Raw genomic sequence first — 21531 nt, 5'->3', positions numbered from 1 at the left:
ACTAATGGCTACCTCTCACATAGTCGACACGCCATCCATATCTATGGGTGTAGTGAGATTACCTCCATGCCAATCGAGTTACCTCCTCTCCCATGCACTTTGGTAGCTCCACAATCCAAGTGCAAGCCTCAAGCAAGCTCCATCCTCAAGCTCCACACTCCAAGCTCCATTGCCACGAGCAAGACAAGAGAAGAGAAGAGAAGAGAATAGAAGAAGAGAGGAGAAGATGGAGAGCTTCTCCTCCCCGGTCCCTCACCCTCACACACTCACTCCCTCACACTCTCATACTCCCTCTCCCAAGCACAAGCTCAAGCAAGCAAGAATAAAAAGAAGAAGAAGAAGAAGAGGAGAGCCACTTTTGGCCACACACAAGAATGAGCTTCTCATTCACTTTTGAACTTTATATACATAACCCTAAATCCCTTTTGGGCGGTCATCGTCTTATCTCCTTTTTTACATGGCCGACTGTGGCCTAGGCCCTTTTTCCCATTGTCCTTTTATCTTCCTAGCTTCCTTTCCACCGCCTGTCTACATTTACAAATTGCACAGGTGAGAGCTCGATGCTCCTTATTTTAAATCATGCTACGCTTGTGCTCTTTTACAAAATTATTGACTTTCGCTTTTCCTTGTGTGCCTTTGTCTTTCGTTTCACTTTTCCTTGGCCTTTTTCTTCTGCTTTAGCTTTTCCGGATTTTCCTCCTTTGTTCGTTTGAGGATTAACACATTGTTTTAAAAGAAACATTCAGCTTGGTTAATTAGAAATATGTGATGACTTCTAGTTTGAATCCTTTTCTCTCTAAGAGTACTTTCACTATTTGAGAAAAATAAAGTTCTGTAAGTCGTGCTACATATGTCATGATATAAGTGATTTTGGGCAATTATATGGCTTGGTTGTGAGCCTGACTACATGTGTCAGTGATGTAGTTACTTCAAAAACATGACTCACAAGTTCATTATAGAGAAAAACCACCAAAATTCATGAAGTTGACTATGTCTTTGAGCATAGGTGTAATATTTCCAATTCCTCCCGCGTGCAATTTCCGATTCCTCCTGCATTCTTCACAAGAACCTCCTCTTAATAGGAGGTCATGAGGATAATAATTTGAAATTATGGCAAAAATAAAAATAAAAATTATTCCCTCCTTCCTCCAACCGACTGTCGTGCTGGAGGAGAGGGAGGGAAGGCGGGATGACTAAGCATCCTTGCTGGATGCCATGAAGGGGGTGAAGGCATGCGTAGGCCGCATGGGGGAGGGAGGTTCCCTTTCCCTCACCTATATAGCCTTGTGCCATGGGAGTAAGGAGGGAAAAAAAAAAGGAGCAGAACGCTGCGTGAAGTCTAGAGGAAGGAGGGGAGACTGTGAGACAATGTAACACCGCCTGGGTCTACAGCCGAGGGCCGTGAGAGAGGGCATAAGGCTGGTCGTGAGGAGGGGAGGCTATGATAATCAACGCCGTGTGAGAGGGAGGGAGTGGAGCCGCCAGCTGCCGCAACAAGAGCGCCGCCATCAAACCACCATCTGCTGCCATTCTGGGAGTACACCAGTTGCTGCTGCCATACTCCTTCCTCCACGTGATATACCACGTTTTCTTCTAGAAGCTTCAAGAAGCTTCTTGAAGCTTCTAAGGGGAGGAGCTAAGCCCCCCTTCCCGTGGCTTTAGTAAGCCTTACTCTTGAAAGTTTTAAAACCCCCCCCCTCCTCGGGATTTAAAACCCTCCCCGTGGGTTTTTTTTTTTCCCCCACAAAATGCTTTAGGGTCCTTTAAGCCCCTTTCATATTGCAAGCCCAAAAACAAAAAAAAAAAAAAAAAAAAACTTGTGGGTCTCCTTCAAAGCCCCCTTAATCCTTTCTTGTGGGCCTCCTTCAAAGCCCCCTTTCCCGTGTTGTCCCATCCAAGCTTTTAAAAGCCCATTAAGTTTTCAAACACCCTTTTCCCCCTTAGGTTCCCCACAAGTTCCCATTAGCCGAATTTAAGGAGGAAACCTATAAAGCCTTCTAAAGCCGACTCTGAAAGACGGTGCAATCGGTTCACAAAGGGAGTTTCGCATTCAAAGAAGATCAACCAAGATCATAAATCTACATCCAAGACGGAAAGGCCGCATTCACGATGGCTCCTAAGAAAGCACAAGGCGCAACCGCAAGAGGATCGTCTCCTAACATCCATGTGGACATTTCACCACAAGTCCATGTTCTTCTTCCTAAATTTGATTAACATCGTAATATTTCAATTATGCATGGATCATTTGAGGAATGAGGATGCATGTTTTTTCGATTGAAAATACATTGGCTAATAGCTCACAATTGAGGGATTCAGTCATTATTATTTTTCAAAAAAATGAACAAAATAAAGTGAGCATAAGATTTCTATGCATTTCTAGCAAGTGGATTTTTACGCATTGCAAAGTAATGAAATTAGATTAATTAATGCCCATCTTTACAAAATGGAATTATGATAGTACCCTTCGATTAAGTATGGAAGGAATAAACCTCATATTGCATTAATGAACATCTTTTTCGAAAAGATTCTTAAAGAAAGTTGCTAGCAACCGTAGGAAATTGCTAGGGCTACATGAAGAAGATTTAAATCTAGGCAAGTGGCCTAAAAACTCAAATCAACGAAAGGTTGTGTAAGTTTAGCATACAACTAATTCATTCGGAAATGAAAGTAGAAAAAGGCTGCATGTTTAAACATAAAATCCTAAAGCTTAGTAGCATGAATCTTGTTTGCATGTTATAGGATGATCAATTGGAATTATGTTATAACTTAACCTATCCTTTGATCTTAACCCGAAAAGTTAGGGCCTGTAAATCAACTTATACATAGGCAATGAATCATGTGGTTACGAAAATGGTAGCATAATTATCTTCAAGAATAGACAAGTTAAATTGGTTTAAACCTAAACACCTAAAAACCGCGAAGGACTCGTTTAGGAAGGGTTAATTCAATGCAACATATCCCAAAGAGCTAACTAGGATTTAACACGTTGAGGACGTGACCTAGTCACTCTTATTGCCAAAGCTGAAACTCCTATACCCTAAAGACTTGCCCACATTCACGGAATGTAGGGATAGTAGGACATACTTGCGAGAAATGATCTAGGGTTTTACCCTAAGGATCTCTCGCTAAAAAAGATAAAATTTGGTTTGAACTTGGAACCCTAGGACCGACAATGTCAGGCCTAATGCAATCAGGAACGGATTGTTATATCTAATCATGATTTCATGATTATAAGACCCCATCGAACATTCGATGGGTAAATAGTCCCATAGATTTTATCCGACACTTGTGCAACAAGTTGCAGATTCGCATGATCTTGTGATTTGATCACAAGGGAATGGCCAATTCCTCGGAATGAGATTGGCAGATTCTTACGCAAGTTATATTGCAAGAAGATGAATAATCGTCCGATATAGTACCTTTCTTGGGTAAAGTGACCAAGATACGGGATTAGATATTTTCTTGGAAGCAAAAGACCAATCAGTAAATTGTAATAACATATGTACTACTATTTCAACTTAAGGTATTGATTAAGTCGGGTTAATAGGGTATGGCCCTAACCCAGGATATAGGGTTAACAAATAAACCCTTGGGGATCTTGCCAAGTCACAATTGATCCCGGATCGAGTGCTGGATGCATTCGGAAAGAAGGATTCACTCCTTAGAAGTTGGCCAAAAATAACGACCAATGGAAATGATTGTGCTTATAACAGTTTAAGAGCACTGTTTTGCTTTGTTTGCTCAAAGAATTAAAGGATGAAAAGATATCTAATGCTTTAGGTTGAAGGCCTGAAGGGAGAGGTAGCTTCAGTTACCACCGACTGCCTACCTTGCCCTAACCAAGGGGGTTGTTAACCGTGCCGGGAAGGTGGACCGAACCCACCACAAGAGGTCTCTCCGTTGAGCGCTACTTGGATCAGGAGGACGCTTGGGTGCCAGAGGGGGCTCTGGCTATAAATCCCTTGCCTTTCAGGCCCTACACAAGAGGCCAACGTGAATCGGGATTGGATCTCGAGGCCCGCATACTAGTCTATGGGCAGAATCTTGGATTAGTAATCCCTGTGGATTGCTGGATAGCCTTCGGGCGGATTATGGACAAGCCTACGGGCTGGATGTTATAAATGTATTCCAAAGATAAATATGATAAGCTATTGAAAAGGAACTTGTTTGACATTGTTTTTCTATGTCAAGTGCTATGATTACGTGAAGGAACCAGTGCCTAAGGGACTAATTAAGGAAGCTGTTTGATGCATGTCCAACTAAATGTGGTAGTTAATTAGATAATTAAAACAACTTGAGGAAAGTGCGGTGGATGTGGCCATGGGTCTGGGTGGTCCCGGTTGGCTGGGAACTTTTCTCAATCATGATGGACAGCAAGAAGATCGTTCAAAGGACACGAACAGCAAGGGCGCTGACCTAGAAGTCTAAGTTATAATAATCCCGATTTACGCTGTTTTAGGGGAACACAATGGGACTATGCCTTATGGCAGAGAGGTCGAGCCTTGCATCCCTCTCGTTTCTTATTCTCCTTGAACCATGTGTAGCGTGAATCCGCTTTGGACCTGGTATTTCTGCGTAAAGTAGTTTGCTCGGGTTCGACGCTAGTTGCTGTTTAGGAAATGACCAATAGGGAAAACCCTGATTCGGTCCTAAGTGGGAACGGCCAGAATACTTGTGCTACGTGGTAGACGCGGAAAGTACTAGATCGCAAACCCCGTAACATTCCATGGGAGTTCCGGGCGGAGCTTTCTAGACATCCTTCCCGATGGACTGCTAAGACGTGTCGTAAAGACAACAGGTGGACATGTTACAATAGGACATTGTATATGTCTTGCATTATCACTTGTGTGACTTATGATATCTATGAACTAGTCAAGTGAGAGACAAGAGGTCAGCAAACAGCCTGTTTTTTCTGTCGCATTTTGGCTGAACAAGGCGCCATGGATGGAGGAGTGTTTGAGGTGTCCAAGCCACCACACATAGGGCAAAGCTCAAGCCATGCAACCACAAGTAACTGCAAAAGACTCCACTTGACATGTAAGTGCTACTCTTTCCATGCATTTACGAAAATGGAAGCCCACTCTTGTCAAACAGGGCTGAACTGTGTATTTAAGGGTAGCAGCCCATACTCATTAGAGCTCTCTTATGATTCTGTAAGGAGGTTTATTCTTGACCTATGAATTCTTCTATATGCTGAGTCTGTACTCCCATGTCAAGAGAGACATCAAATTTACTCTCTTGAGTCCTTCAAGAGTTGAATGAGGACTGCTATTGGCTATCCAAACCTATAATCTGAAGGGCTGAAGTTCATTTTGTCTCATCAAGGGGCTCATTCTTGCTCTTGGAAGCTTACAGCAAGCTGCCATTGTAGAAGCTTGAAGAGACGTGTGTCAAGAAGCCTTCTTGACTTGATTATGTAAAGAAGGTAGGCTGAAATAGGCAATCCAAACAAAGAATTGTGGGCAGTATCACTTATCTTTCTCTTTTTCTGAAGATTAATGATCATTCATTGGTCTTACTTGACATTGATTTGCTTGGTGCAAGTTGACATTGCGTAAGCATTGTGGAAGGGGTATCAAAAGAGCATCTTGATTTCTCTATGTTCATGCTTGGGCTGAAATAGGTAGCCAATAACAAGGTAGTCATGGGCAACAAGATCTCCTTCTTCTCTCCTACTTCCACATGCTTCTTGCAAGCTACCTTTTGCTTGCTACATGCTCTTAAATATGGGGGTTGTTTTTGTACTTCATCAAAGTGCCTTCTTGGAAGAAGCTTTTTCTCTTTATTTCTTGGCTGTAGTAACTTATCTCTATCAAGAATTCTATTTGAAGCTTTCTTGAATCACGTCACTTTTACCCTTCAAGCCTTGTAATTGACTCATAAGCTTAACAGTCTACATTGAATGTCATCATGCAAAGTTGATTCATGCTATGCTGAGTTGTTTTTGAAACATGACAGCATATTATACTTGAGTAAATAACTTGTGATTACAGTCAAGAAAACAAGCTTGATTGAGATAGATCTTATGAGGTAATACTCTTGTTTTCTTTGCTAAGAACATGCAGTTGGAAGCTCTATTAACATCTTCAAGGACTTGGCTTGAAACCTTCATCCCTTCTCTTATCTCTATCTTCTTCTTGGAGTCTAAGTTCTTGAACCCCCATACATTCTTCTCTCTCAAATCCCTGTGATTGACTATGAAGCACCTCTTGAACCTTTAAACATTCGCTGTAATCTACTTATCACTTGAAGACACATCTCTATCTACCTTGTCCAATTTTCTTGACAAACCCCTGTGGTGACCTTCAACCTTACACGTTGCGACATTGGTGAACCCGACGTGAAGGTCAGTTGTAAGAAAACTCCAAGATGGGGGATTCTCAAGAGATACTCTATAACAATTGGTGCGCATTCTACAACAGTCTCAGCAACAACAAATCCAAATGTTACAACAACAATAACAAAGGCAAGACGAAGAGAAGATTGATTCCATAGCTATCAAGGCTCTAGAAGAAGTTGGGCGAGAATTAAAACAATTTAATGGTCAAAATGTCACTATTTTCATTCGATTGTATGTTGAGAAAATGCTCTTCTTTGGTGTACCACAACATACATGGAGTAGCTATTTTGCCAGACTAGCCAAGCATGGCCTTCAAGTGAGAATCCATAGTCTTTTTCAGTAAGATGCGGACATGGCCGCATTTAAAAAGGCCCTACGTGAAGAATTCTTCTTAGCAGACTTTGGCCTTATGGCAAAGAAAAGTCTCACTAATTGGGTTGAGAAACCCAACAAAAGATTAGCTGCAACAGCTCTATACCATGAGTTTGAAAGTAAATTTGGACAGCTTGATGCTGAAGACCAACAAAGTATGGAAGTTCAAAAGATTGAATTATTCCTTAAGGCTATAGATCCCATCCTGCAGCAAGAGAAGCTTGTTGATCACCTAGAGGATGCTTCCTCTGGAAACAGGAGTCAAAACTACATGGACTGATGTTATTGAAGCAGTTAATATGATTGCTCGAAGAGAGCGGATGCGACTAAGATTGGGCTCTACTTCTACTTCAGCAACTCCATTGATGGAGCCCGTTCCACCTCCAAAAACCCTTATCACTTTAACTAATCAACCAACTCTTTCTTCTTCTATTCCTTCTAAAAATGATGTCATGGATGAACTCATTAAAAGCATGCAATATCTCCGTCTAAATCTTACAGAAATTAGTTTCAAAGTAGAGAAGATGGATGTCAAAGTTGAAGAGCGAGGACGATCATCAACTCAAAGACCCGTGAGAGAAGGCTTTAAGCGACACTATATTTGGTGTGACAACCCACAACATGACAAGAGAGAATGTACTGCCTTCCGTGAGGCTGAAGCATAGAAGCTCATTTTTTGGAAAGACAGAAAAATTCATGCAGCTGAAACTGGTGGAGCCAAATTTTGGCAATGGTGGAATGAAGAAAATATTAGAAGATTTAGCTGTAAAGAATGCCTATGTAGCAATTGATGCAACTACCTATGGGCTGCAAATTGAACCAACTAAATCTAATTTGAAAGCATGTAAAGATGATGTGCAATCTAAAATATGAATGCATGCATTAAATCAAATGGAACGCGGCAAAGCAGCCAAGGATGATTTGACTAACGCCAGTTAGTGCATTCGAGGAATAACTGGTTGGAAAGAATCGGTAGATTCTTTTTCCAGCCTTACACATTTTGTTGAAGTCAATCATAAAGAAGTCTTGGTTGAAGAAAAGAGAAGAAGAGAAGATGAACTTGGCCCTTCCCCTTCTGGCCCTCCAAAATGGGTAACTAGAAGAAGGCCTAAACAACCAAAGCCTGCTGGAAATATAACCCAAGATCAAGAGATGGAAGATGCACCACAAACTAAGAAGGCTGATGGAAAGAAGAAAGGCAAGCAGCCAAGCTACAAATTGCAGTCTGACGACATAGAAACTGCAACTGATCTCAAACAAGTCCTAGAAGAACGAATTCTGGGAAGTAAAATTGAGTTTATCTTAGGCAAAATTCTTGGGATTACCAAACGTGACTTTCATGATATAATTATTAATGTAATCAAAAGAAAAAGACAATATGTTGGTGATGATGTTGAAGAAACAGTGCATGCTTTTTTGCAAGCTCTTCGAGTTTTTGTGCAGGATGAAGAGAAGCTGACTGCACAAGGAATTCAACTTGAAGCAGTTAAAGAGTTGATTGCAGCAATTGAAGCTGAAGATAAAGAAAGCATGGATGCAAAAATTAAAGAAGTGAAGGCTGAAAATGTAATGGTTGGCTGGTCCAAACCAGTTGGGCAACCCACCTCTCAAAAAGAAGGTCGTCTACAGCACATGCATGATGAGGAAGAAGCTCAGTTTGTTCCAAGCAGTCTATTCCCGTACGCATTGGGCAAGAGCAACAACGGAGACATCGTCAAAATTGGAGAAAAAAGAAACACCATGTATTGCACTCTTAGACCATGGTTCTGAGATAAACGTCATGGCAAGGAGTCTCTATGAAAGGGGCGGATAGCCCATAGATATTGATCTAGGTTGGTGAATGAGAGCTACAAACAACTCTTCTAGAGAGTTATATCCCACATGTCCTAATGTGCATGTAACTATTGGAGACATAAAAGACAATTTTCACTTCTTTGTTCAAGACTCTTGTAGTTACCCTATCATTCTTGGGCAACCTTACATTTCTGAAGCCCGCTTGGAAACAAAAGCTCTTGATGATGGTTCTTCCTATGCTCGAATCCAAAGCAAGGATAATGAACGAGCTGTCCAATTTCTTACTCTGTGTGTTAACCATCATCGAAACAGAGATCGATTGTGAGATTATCCTGTGCCTCCTAATGCCCGAGAATTCAAGGGTTTTCGGGCTGCACTGCTATAAAAGGAGGCTATGGCAGTGCTGCATGTAAAAGTATTGTGCCTCCTCATGCAATAGAAGTTGTCTCTCTAGCAAATCTACATGTATGTACAGCCAACAGTATGGGCTGTTATAAGTCTCTTCCAGTCATGACTAAAGCTGAAAGAAAATATTTATGTCATGTAAAAAGAGAGCTGAAAACTTACAACATGATGGCTAAAAATGAAGATATTTTAGGCATCTTTTTTGGACTAATTACTACTACTGACACATTAGCTGAAATATATGCAATTGTTCATGCAGAAAATGAGGCTAAAAATCATTCCATAGAAGTATGTACATTGGATTTTTATCAAACAATTCAAGACTTTTTTGAACAGGAAGACATTGGTTTTCTCAAAATATAAGATAGTGGATAAGAAAGTCAAGCCTAAGGCAGTCCCACCACCTCCTGAAAGTGAAGGGTTGGCTGATAGGGCATCAAATCGGCCAAGTCTTTGTGATCCTACCAACATTGGTCACAAGTTTACATCTGAAAGTATAAAAGAGCTCAAAATAGGTGATAATTCTTTCCTTTTACCGATTGAAAAACACTCTTTTATACAAATGCTAATGAAGCATGGAAAAGCTTTTGCATTTCAGCCAAGTGGAATAGGCTGCTGTGTGGATCCAAATGTTGTGACTCCAATGGTCATTTTTACAGTTCTACATGTGCCTTGGAACCTAAAGCCTATTCCTGTTCCAAGGGCGCATTTGCCCAAATTGCTAGAACTTCTAAATGAAAAGATTAGAATGAAGATTTTAGAACCTTCATCAACACCTTACTCAAATCGATGGTTTACTATACCCAAAAAAAATGGATCTTTACGATTCATTCAAGATCTACAACTGGTTAATTGAGTCACAATCCAAAATTTTGGTTTGGGTGACGAGTTTGCTGAAGCTTTTGCAGGTAGAGCAATTTATTCCATGGGTGACCTATATTCAGGATATGACCAATTTCAACTTTCATTAGAAAGCCGAGACATCACCACAATGAAGACACCTCTTGGATTGGTCTATATGTGTACTCTACCACAAGGTGCAACAAATTCCGTGGCCCATATGATGAACGCCATGCACAAAGTCTTAATTGACTTTATTCCACAGCTTACTCTTCATTTTCTTGATGATGCACCTATCAAGGGATCTGAAGTCGATGAAAGGAATGAGGAGCTCGACGAACATGGCTACAGGACATTTGTAATTAACCATATTCATGATTGTGACAAGATTTTGACAAGGCTAGAAGAGGTTCATCTCACCCTTTCTGGAGCTAAATCAATTTTTGGGGTAGAAGAAGTCCGAGTGGTCAAACATCTATGTGGCCCCTACGAACGTAAACCTTCACCAACAATCAAGATAGATGCCATCAACAGAATGTAGGAAAAATGCACAAATATATCATAGGTGAGAAGATTTCATGGTGCATGTGTATTTTATCTCATATGAATACCACATTTTGCTCATGTAGCCGAAAATCTTTATCAATTATTAAGGAAAGGCCAAAGATTCTTTTGGAGGAAAGAGCATACTCTCACCATATGCAAATTAAAGAAGCTGTTAATTTCAACTCCCACTCTCAAAAGGGCTGATTATTCAAATGGACAACCCATCATCCTTACTGTGGATACAAGTCCAATTGGGATAGGATGGGCTGTTGGCCAAGAAGATCCTGAAGGTAATAGGTATGCAACTGGTTTTGGAGCAAAGGTTCTCAATGAACGTCAAAGAAGGTATGCACAAGTGAAAAGGGAATTGTGGGGAGTTGTAACAGCATTAAAGTGTGATCGTGAATACTTTATAGGTGCTCCCATAGTGGTAGAAACTGATTGTCTTCCACTCTTGGGCATGATTGCCAATTTCTCTACACCCGACATTGCTATGCTAAGATGGATTTCATATATTAAATCTCTCAACCCCGAATTAAAGCATATTGCAGGAAATGAGAATCCAGTTGCTAACATGTTGTCACACGCAAGGTATGACAATGAAGAGGAGCTGATGGAAGAAGATGAAGTTGAAGAGTCTATACTTGTTGAATTACATTCCATGACTGCTGAAAATACTTTTTCAGTTGCTGCATATACAGAACCAAAGCTAAAAACAGCAAATGTAGCTGATCTTTTTAATGGTACAGCCTTATGTACAGCAAGAACATGAAAAGGTACTGCTGTAAATCAGTAAACAGCAACAAAGATCAAAGTGTCTATGGAAGAAGGGTGGGGATAGCTATATATAGCTAAAATCCCCTAAATTTGGATGACTTGAATATAGGTCAAAAACATGCAACTAGAAATGACCATAGGACTACAATCCCACTACAATAAATGTAGTTCAGACTGCACACAAAAAAATCATAAATAATATCATGGCATGCTGGATAGTGTGTGATTGACAAGAGATGGAAACCAACTAACAAGCATAAGAACTAGGCCTAAAATATGAGAAATGCATGCTAAAATGCCAAAGCTCCCATGTCTCCATTAGATTTTGATATAGGAGCTCACAACCAAGAGATGACAGACTGACAACACTAAAAGTGGCATGTAACATCCCCTCTCAAATCCTAGGAGTATCGAGAGACCCAATAATCTCATGTGATGAAGGATAGAAGCCTTGAGGAAAGGCTTCATGAAGAGATCTGTTGCATTGTCCTCAGTAGGATAGTAGGCCACCGCTAACTTAGAATCCACAATCCACTCTTAAACATAGTGGTACTGGACCTCAATGTACTTTGTGCAAGCATAAACATGGGATTCTTTGCTAGATCAAGGACAATCTAGTTGTCCATGTAGAGCTCCACATGACCTATCTGTGGAAAGCCGATCTCTACCAACTAAATTGCCTCCATAGGTGTAGAAGAAAGGGCATGGTACTCAACCTCTATAGATAAAAGAACCATAGTGGGCTACTTCTTACTACTCCAAGAGATACCTCCGAATCCAAGGGACAAGGCATTACCAGTATTGGACCATTATTAGTCCACATCACCTGCCCAATCAAAGTCACTCCATCTTGAAAGAGTGGTCCTCCTCTCCATACATGATCCCATAGGATTGAGTCCCCTATAGGTATGTAGAATGCGCAAAGCATCCCATCACTAAGCCTACATATGAGTCTTCATGAAAGAATACAACAAAGCCACCACAAAAGAGATGTTTGGCTGAGTATGGATCAACCAAATCAAAGAGCCAACGAGGCACCTATAATGGGTGGCATCACTGAGGGGACCACCTACTGCCAAAAGTTTGGACTCTAGGTCCATGGGGCAAGAAATAGGATGACACTTAATCATATCAAATGCTGAAAGAAGCTTGTAGATGTACCTATGCTAGGAGATAAAAATACATGTGTGATCTAATAGATCTCCAATCAAGGGAAGAAGTGCATGATCCCAAGATCCATCATGTCAAACTCCTAGCTCAATATTTGTGGAGTACGATCCATCCCAAGATCCATCATGTCAAACTCCTAGCTCAATATTTGTGGAGTACGATCAACGTCTTGTGTGTCACTCCCTATAATGATGAGATCAACAATATACAAGATGACCAAGATGCACCTATTCTTTGCAACCTTGTAATAAAGGTTGGGTTCATGATTCAATCAATGGAAGGCAATGTCCAAGAATCGATCAATCCACTAATACCAAGTCCTAGGAGCTTGCTTTAGGCCATATAGGGCCTTTCCCTCTAAACATGGTCCTCTTTTCCTACACAAGGAAACGAAGAGGCTATAAGACATAAATCTCCTCCTTCAAGACACCATTTAGAAAGGCTAAATTCACATCTATCTGATAAACAGGCCAATGGTGATGGGTGGCCAAAGCCAAGATAGCTCAAATAGTGGGCATTTGAGCCTTCCATGTAAAAGTCTCAATATAATCCAAGCTTTCCCTCTCATAGAATCCCTTAGCAAAAAGTTGTGCCTTATGCTTTTCCAACATCCCATCTGCAAGATACTTATCTTGAATACCTAGTTCACACCAATCGTCTTCCGTCTCTTCCAGCAAGGAACCAACTCCAAAGTCTAGTTCCGCATAATAGACTCAAGCTTAGCCTCCATAGCATTGTGCCAAACATCTTATGCAAGAGCCTCATCAACAGTAGTAGGCTCATGGTCTTGAAGAATTTGAGACATAAAAGCATAGTTCACATAGAGTTAACTATCTCATTGGCCTGACCTATGTGGGCCAAGAGGTGTTTCAGGGAACTAAGTAATCCCTAAGCCGTTGATGCCATTGAGGAATGGTGATAGGATCATCCCACTGCGAAGGAGACCAAGAAGCATGTGATACCCGTAAAGAACTTGTCTGTGTGGAAGGGACCCCCCCCCTCACTAAGGGAAGGGGGATCCTCCTCCTCACCCAATGAAGAGAGCTCCCCCTATGATGCCTCAATCCCCCCAGAGAAAACTTGAGGAGATGGGAAAGGGATAGGAATACACAAGTACTAGATGAAGTATCCATCAAGGGTGAAAGGGGAGAGGGTGAAGGGGGATGAGGAGGAGTTGCAGACAAAGAAGGGGTGCCAAGGGTCACCTGGAAGGAAGGGGAGGGGATGATTGTTGGGGGGCAAGTTCAGTCGAAGACAAAGAACCACCTATAACAAAAGAACAATCAATTGGATCCTTGAGGCCACAGCCTCATCAAAGATCACATCCTTGCTCACCTCGACCTTTTGAGCTATTCGATCATAGAGCCGATAACCCTTTGTGGTCATACTATAACCAACGAAGATAAGCTTCTTTGACTCGGAATCGAGATTTCTCTCCCTTTTATTCTTGTCCACATGGACATATGCCTCACATCCAAAGATGCAAAAGTGAGAAGTGGAAAACTTATTTCCAAAGAAAGCATGGTGGGGAGTCGTATCATGCAATGCCAAAGTAGATAAATTATTGTAGGTATGGACCGTAGTAGTCATAGCCTCACCCCATAATGAATGGGGAAGACCCCTATGCTCCAACATTGATTGGGCCATTTCAAGTATGATCCGATTGGCATGCTCCACCATACCATTTTTAGATGGCGTGTTTGAATGGAAATATTCCACCTAAATACCCTAATCCTTCAGAACTCAAAAAATAGGCTAGAATAAAACACATTGCTATGATTAGCTAGAACACTGTGAACTTTGAAGGAGGTTTGCTTCTCCACAAACACCTTTCACTTGCAAAAATGGGAGTATGCCTCGCTCTTATACTCGAAGAAATAGGGCCACACATAATGACTAAAGTCACCAACAATTGGCATAAGGTACTTGGTCTTCCCAAAGGGAGACTATGCCCTTAGGTCCGCAAAGTTGGTGTGAACCAATTCAAGTGGTGTAGATGCCCTCTAAGTAGCAACATGTGGATGAGGCTACCTATGTTGCTTGCCCCTCAAGCGGCTAGGGCATAGTGTGTGAACAGGAGGGAAATCTAGAAGGCCCTCAACCATCTTCCTCTATGAAGCTCACAAAATAGCATCAAGATTCAAATGCGCATAATGAGTATGTCAAAGCAATCCAAGCTTGTGTGAAGAGCCTATAGCAAGGGATGCGAGTGTGTAGAGTCCACCCTCCTATGTACTCATCCAAAGAGCAACTCTTAAAGATGCATCCTCCCCCATAACTGCATCCTAGTAGATAAAGATGACTCGGGTACCTAGTTGTGTAAGAACATAGACAAACAAGAGGTATGATTTTGAATCCCTTGTACGAGAGTTCTCTGCTATCTTTGGGAAAGAAGATAGAGAAAGAGTGGCTAAAACTAAGCTTTGAAACCTAAGGTAAGTGTGGCATCCCACATCAATTTATGCCTAAGTTGCAAAAAAATCACTTGTGACTTAACTTAGCATGGGGATTATTTCATCAATCAATTTTTTTGGGGATTAAGGGATGGTGTGAATGATATCATGCTTAATATGCCAAAGGTTTACACACTAAATTAATTCATTGTCAAAGCAATAGAATGTGATAACAAAATATTTGAAAGACAATGTGAGAATAGACTTGGACAATCCTCAAGAATAGAATTGACAACTTCTTATAGCTTAGGGACCCAAAACAATCAAGGATTTAACAGTGAATCCATGCAAATCAATATACCTTGATCCAAGCCACTTAATCATGGGTCAATGGCTTATGTATATATCGCAAGAAACATGGACATAGTGCCCAATATTGTCCTAAGAAGTAAAAGAACCAAGCGCAAAAGATTGTAACCCCATCAACCCATGGAAACATGGATGTCTAGCATCAACAGAGACCACGTGGTTGGACTAGACAAATTCCTTGGTAGATAAAGATCTCTTCTTACCTGTTGATTTCACATCTAGTTTTATTATACTAGTAATGATTTATACACCAAATGGTCAAGTGGAAGTTAGAAGATTCCCAGATAGTGGAGTTATAGCTTGCTTCATGGGAAAAGAATTTACAAGATATGAAAATGTCATGCTTGTGAAAAAGTCATGTCTAGCTGCTATAGAGATTATTGATGGTCAATCACTTGCTTCTAGACATATACAGTATGAAATCGTGCCTATGGGGTGACCTTGAGTAAAAATGCATTTAGGATAGTTTCCAACATTATATGGCTCCCAATAAATCCTTTTTTTATTGTTGTACCTTGGCTTGAGTCACATAGCCTAGACATTGATTGGAGATCTCGAAAGATAGAGCCAAGACAATGACACTATAAGAAGAAGCATTCACAACCACTTTATGTTGGAACCAAAGTTTTTATGCATGCTGCTAAAACGAATCTTGCATTCTTAATCTATGCAATGAGATGGATGACAAGACTTGGATACAAGACATGCCTAGAGTACAAGGCATGAACTACTAGAAGAGGATTTACTCGCAATAGCCTCACAATTGGGCTTGGCAATACTAAAGGGCTTGTCGGCCAAGGCCCCTATTTATACTAATTGGTGGAAAGCTTCTAGGCAAGTATTGAAGTAAGCAATGGCATAAAGTTATGAAAATTGCTTTGAAAATAAGATGATTCTATATTTAGTTATTCTAGATTTTTATTATCTATTTGTTGCATAATCGTGAATTGTCACATGCAATGCTTACATGTAAGAAACTGTTATCAAAATAAGATGATTGTATGATTTTCATTATCTATTTGTTGCATAATATAACCATGACTTGTTACAAGTAAGCGTTGCGTGTGACATTGATCGCATTATACTTGGTAAATAGATATAGCAAGAATCTAATGTAGGTGCACCTAAAGATGATTTTATACTTATTTATTGTGTATATATATATATATATATATATATATATATATATATATATATATATATATATATATATATATATATATACGAGACATTATCATTACACTTACTATATAGGCACACCTAAAGATTATTTATACTCAATAATTATTTTAAAATATTAACTCACCTTATTTTGTCTATAATATGCTCACCACAATACAAAACACTATCTACCAAGCATAATGAGACCAATGACACATGCAGCACTTATCTGTAACAAGCCACGATTATGCGGCAAATAGATAATGAAAATCCATAATAAATAAGTACAAAATCATCTTATTTTCATAGATATTTCTATAACAATTTATGACATAAGCAATGATATAAAGCTTGATGACATTTGCAATTATATAAGTGCTGGTGACATAGGAGCTCACATTAGCAATGATTTCAATACCTATTTAGAGTAAACCCTACATCTTCTAGAATATTCCAAAAGTTTCTACAAAATGTATAACCTTCTAGAATCTAAAAATTTATGACATCTAAACCATGAAACCCATTAAGAGAAGCGCATACAATTCAATCCTCAATCACATCAACCATGAAACTATCAGTGGTCATAGTCGTCTCTTGGTTATGAGCCCTTCATTGATTCAATGAGGGACATTAGGAGCTTTGTCCGGACCCTCATTCTAAGGCCCGTTATGGGGCAGGCAACACCCACCCCGTGGAGCCCGCGTCATGAGGGATCACCCTCTATCCAGCGGTCCCACAGTTTTGTGGAAGCGTATCACGACACGACACAGAACACGGAAGCGTAACACGTCATGGGCAACGGAAGGTAACACGTAACGAGCAAGGTAACACGATATGTATATTGCAAGGTGCAACGAAGGCACAAGAATATTTATAAGAAAGCCAAAAGGCTTGAGGGACAAGATTTCACGTGTAGAGGGTAGTATGTCTCCGTCACCCACGTCATGGCATCATGTGATGCGCGTTGATAGTGTCCACAAGTCATTTTGGTCATTTTTGTCTTTGTTATCCAACGTCCCTATTTTTGTGCACCATCTTTTGGTTTGGTCAAAGATGCCATTCACGAGTATTTTAGGATTTCTTTAGGGTTTCTTGCCTATCTATACATACTCCTATCAATTGGGTATTACTATCATCTATCATAAACTGCCATGTCACTTCTTTTTATTCAATTGTCCTATTTGATTCAATTCATCTTATCGACTTCATTCTCTCATTACTTGAGTGTTCTTCCCTTCTTCCATTGCTGCTTTCATAAGGTCTAATTGTCTATTCTTTGCAAGTAGGTTGCATATCATTGTCAACTTCTTCCTCCACTATAGCTATGTTTTCAATCTATAGCACTTCGCACCTTTTCTTAGCATCAGATATCTTCCCTAACTTTTTGGTTTGTAGTTCTCAATTCATGACTACTACTACATTATTCGAGGCTCTACTATACTTCAAGAGTCATAGACAAATTTGTAATTTGCTTTTCTACAGCTTACTATTCACTCAATGAAGGTTCTCTTTTCATAACTACTACTCACATTATTCGAGGCTCTACTATACTTCAAGAGTCATAGACAAATTTGTAATTTGCTTTTCTACAGCTTACTATTCACTCAATGAAGGTTCTCTTTTCATGACTACTACTCACATTATTCGAGGCTCTACTATACTTCAAGAGTCATAGACAAATTTGTGGTTTGCTTCTCTACAGCTTACTATTCACTCAATGAAAGTTATAGTTGTGTTTCAGTGATGGACTACATGGTGAACCTGTAACAAAAGCTAGAGATCTACATTTTCATGGAGCAATTGTTGCATGTTGTGTTTTTATAGTGGAGGGCTACTAATTGATGTATTTTCATTGTGAATAGCAATTGGCAATCAAGAACGTTGCGTTTAGTGGTCATCTCTCCTCCGACACTTCAATGCTTCACTCTTTTGCAACCATGAAGGTATCTCTTTCTTAGCATAGATCTCTTTGATACTTCTCCTTTTACCTCTTCTCGACCCACTACAACAATTCTAAGGTCTCAATCTTGATTCTTTCTGCTTACATTAGCAATGCATGTTTTGAGAGAGAAGTTAATCTCTCTATACATAGGAGGCTATGAAAGGGTTCTTATGATCTTGATTCTTTATGTGGATGAATGCTTATTGTTAAGAAGTCACTCATATAAGTGATTTGAAGCCTTGTCTTGGCATTATTTACCAAGCCCTTTGCTTTCATTACCCCTAATCCAATAAATGAGATTCAATGAAGAAAACTTAATCATGCTGAAATGAAGGATCTAACAACTAGCAATTCCCATTAACATGACATTTTTGTGTATAAGTAAAAAACCAATAGATAAAGGAGCCTTAAGACTAAAGATGGTTTCAAAACTCCAACTCAAAAAGGTACAAAGAGAATAGTTCTGAAGCACAAAATTGTCACCCAATTTCAAAAGAAGCCATCATATGAGATCAAAATGAATCGTATAGAAGGCCAAGGAGCTCTTTGACATCATCAAAATAGTTTTGAAGCACAAAATTGTCACCCAATTTCAAAAGAGGCCTTCATATGATATCAAAATGGATTGTATAGAAGGCCGAGGACCTCTTTAATGTCATCAAAGGCTTTCAAGTTCATTCCTAAAATGAAGGATTGAATAACTAACAAGGCCCAATAATGTGACACTTTCATGTATAAGCAAAAATTCAATACATAAAGGAGCTTTAAAATTAGAATTGGTTTCATAATTCCACTTTAAATAAGCACACAACTAAAATTCTTTTGAAATACAGAATTGACAACCATGTTTCAAAAGAAGCCTCCATAAGAAATCATAAAAGAGAAGAAATGACTAGTATAGAGGGCCGACCTATTTGGTGCCACGAAAGCTTTTAAGTTCAGTAGTCACTTCCAATATCATTTTCAATGGCAATTCTCAAGAGACGTTTGAAGTTCCAAAAATTAATAAATCCCACAAACTATTGCTCTCAACTACCAAAAGGCATTTCAATGTTAATTTTCAAGAGACATTTGGAGTTCTAGTAATCTATGAATTCCATAAACTACTGCTTTCAACTGCCAAAAGCATTGATGGCATGTTATTGATCAAACAAACATAATTCTTTAAGCTACATAACTGATGCGGAAATTAAGTGTTCTAAGAATAAACATTTATTCCACTAAAGACATGCAATACACTACTACACAATTAGTTGAATGAGAATATCCGCCATTCCTTTCCCTATTTCTTGGAAAGCCACTCAGCAAATTTACAATACAAACACCCCCTCTCAGAAATGTGTAGACAAGGACAGGTGTTTCCTTATGTTTTAAAGAATTTGGCACTTCACTGAATCATACTGTCAATCTCAATCCTACACAATATACTTAACTTTCTGTCTGTTCAACATACTTATGGTAGGCTTGTTCACAAGCCTGCCTTGTATGCAGTCTATTGGTGTTATAATACAGAAGAACAGTGCAGCATTAGCCTCAAAAGGCAGAACCACTGCCTCTTGTCTGTCCAAGTAGCACCGCTTTAGCCTCATTTATCTTCATGGCCAAGTAGTCACTACCACCCATGTCAGGATGGTTGGCAGACATAAGCTTTCTATGCGCCTCCTTCACCTTTTCTTGTGCAACTTTTTCTCTGTGAAGCAGAAATGATCATCAACAACTTTTTCAAAACATTGTGTGACACAACAAGCTTTATACAATTCTCTCTCCAGATTGTGGGAATTTGGTGCAAGGATGCATGTGTGCACCAATGAGTTTAATGTTAGATTTGAACGATGCCCTTCTCTTGTGACGTAATTAACTGTGCTATTGAGGGTAGAAATATACACATCTAGCTCAACCTATACATATAGACGTTGATCAGTCATATTGGTCAGACCACATACGAGGTATCATAACCAAGCCTGTCCCCCTTTTGCATTTTCTCCCCAGGTCCCTGTGAAAATTCTGAGCTATCATCAGGTCTAGTCCCATGCCTTTAGACTGTATGGCTTAACTAAATAATATTTATCAAGTCAGGACTCCATGTCATCGTGTAAATAAATCGAGTATTTTGGGTGGGATTGCAACGATAGGCTTCTTGCTTTTCTTGTTACAGAATCACTCTGCCGCTCAAAAAAGTCAAGCATAAGGAGCTCTACCTGAGCTATGTCAGTAAGGGAAAGGCTATATCCTCTATTAAATTAAGGCCGTCTCACGACCATCGACGCATCAAGCTACAAGATAGGGACCTGATCGACAGTGTGTTTAGTTTGCTTGTTTTCCCTAATAATATTAATATGGAGGACTAATGTGTTCAGTTTGCATATTTTTCTGCTCATGATTATGTCACATGGCCTCGCATCACCTTAGCTCTGTCAATAAAACAAAATCCATGTCCACAGCACCTAAAATGACTCTTTCGAAGATATGGAACACGCACCTCATCCGTCTTTAGACGTGACGTATTTTGCTTCTCAATACAATACACTCCTCTCGGTAATGTCAATATGGCCTAGAAGAACGATCTTACCTAAGGTCTGCGTCCAGGACAAAGTCTAGATTTTCACCTTTCAATCTCCACATGAAAGCTTCTCCTTTAAAATTAAAACCGCCTTTCAATCTGCACCCCAAGGTTTTCCCTTCAGGACTAAAAGAAACGCACCTGATTCCCAGGATAAGAGCGGCCTCTCGGCGAGTCATGACAGGCTGAAATCCGCCATCGTAGAATCTCCTGATGCGGGGCGCTGATTTGAAGGTTTGCCACGCTCCAATACCACGCTTTGCCGCCAAGGCGACAGCTGCTATAGCAATCCCTGTGATTAAAGGCGACGCCTGCGCAGCAAAGAACCAGAGAGTCAGACGTCGCTCGCAGGAACCCTAACATGGAAGAAGTACAGCACAACCCGAAAGTGTTTCTCACCATTGCTGAGGGAGGAGGAGGAGGAGGAGGAAGGGGGAGAGTGGACGAGGGAGAACGAGAAGCCATTTAAATTTCTCGGAAGGAGAAAGCACCTTTAAAAGACATCGTATTAATCAAACTAAAAAGGCGTTTTGGAAGGGGGGAACCACCTTGTTGTTAGATCCTATTATGACTCTCGAGGTAAACTTCAGGTGCACGCATTCCCTCAGCTGTAATGTAAGACTCTAAGAGTACATGGGTATCTTGTGTCAACCTTCTTGTGGGCCGCCGCCCATCAGATTCCCGTCAGTACATGAGTATCTTGTGTCAACCTTCTTGTGGGCCGCCGCCCATCAGATGCTCGTCTCCCACCTAATAGATAGGACACCCACATGGAGGTAACCAATAATAATGAAACTACACATGCATGCATGTTCTTTTTCTGCTATATCAAGAAAAGGTTTCGGGAGGGTGGCCACATGGC

At 40.1% G+C, this 21531-nt stretch overlaps 1 protein-coding gene across 1 annotated transcript; it reads right to left on the bottom strand.

Annotated features, from left to right (window-relative positions):
• Positions 1–19362: 19362 nt before the first annotated feature.
• On the bottom strand, positions 19363–21213 carry LOC148028724 (mitochondrial import inner membrane translocase subunit TIM14-1-like). Its single transcript, XM_087688603.1, has 3 exons — positions 21069–21213; positions 20811–20980; positions 19363–19799 (listed from the first exon to the last, which is right to left on the bottom strand). The coding sequence occupies exons 1-3, from the start codon at positions 21132–21134 to the stop codon at positions 19643–19645; spliced, it is 393 nt and encodes a 130-aa protein (XP_087544729.1). The 5' UTR covers positions 21135–21213; the 3' UTR covers positions 19363–19642.
• Positions 21214–21531: the final 318 nt, after the last annotated feature.

This window comes from Lygodium microphyllum, chromosome 11, assembly GCF_053477565.2.
Source record: "Lygodium microphyllum isolate KBCC chromosome 11, Lygodium_microphyllum_v1.1.10, whole genome shotgun sequence".
NCBI classification, from domain to species: domain Eukaryota; kingdom Viridiplantae; phylum Streptophyta; class Polypodiopsida; order Schizaeales; family Lygodiaceae; genus Lygodium; species Lygodium microphyllum.
This window is presented reverse-complemented; position numbering and strand designations above follow the sequence as displayed.

What these genes read in the sequence shown, in the direction of transcription:
- LOC148028724 (XM_087688603.1), bottom strand. Translation starts at nt 21,134, where the DNA reads ATGGCTTCTCGTTCTCCCTCGTCCACTCTCCCCCTTCCTCCTCCTCCT. An exon ending in CTCCTCCTCCCTCAGCAATG is followed by an intron (nt 20,981 to 21,068) that starts GTGAGAAACACT and finishes TTTGCTGCGCAG; the next exon opens with GCGTCGCCTTTAATCACAGG. An exon ending in GCTCTTATCCTGGGAATCAG is followed by an intron (nt 19,800 to 20,810) that starts GTGCGTTTCTTT and finishes TCTGCTTCACAG; the next exon opens with AGAAAAAGTTGCACAAGAAA.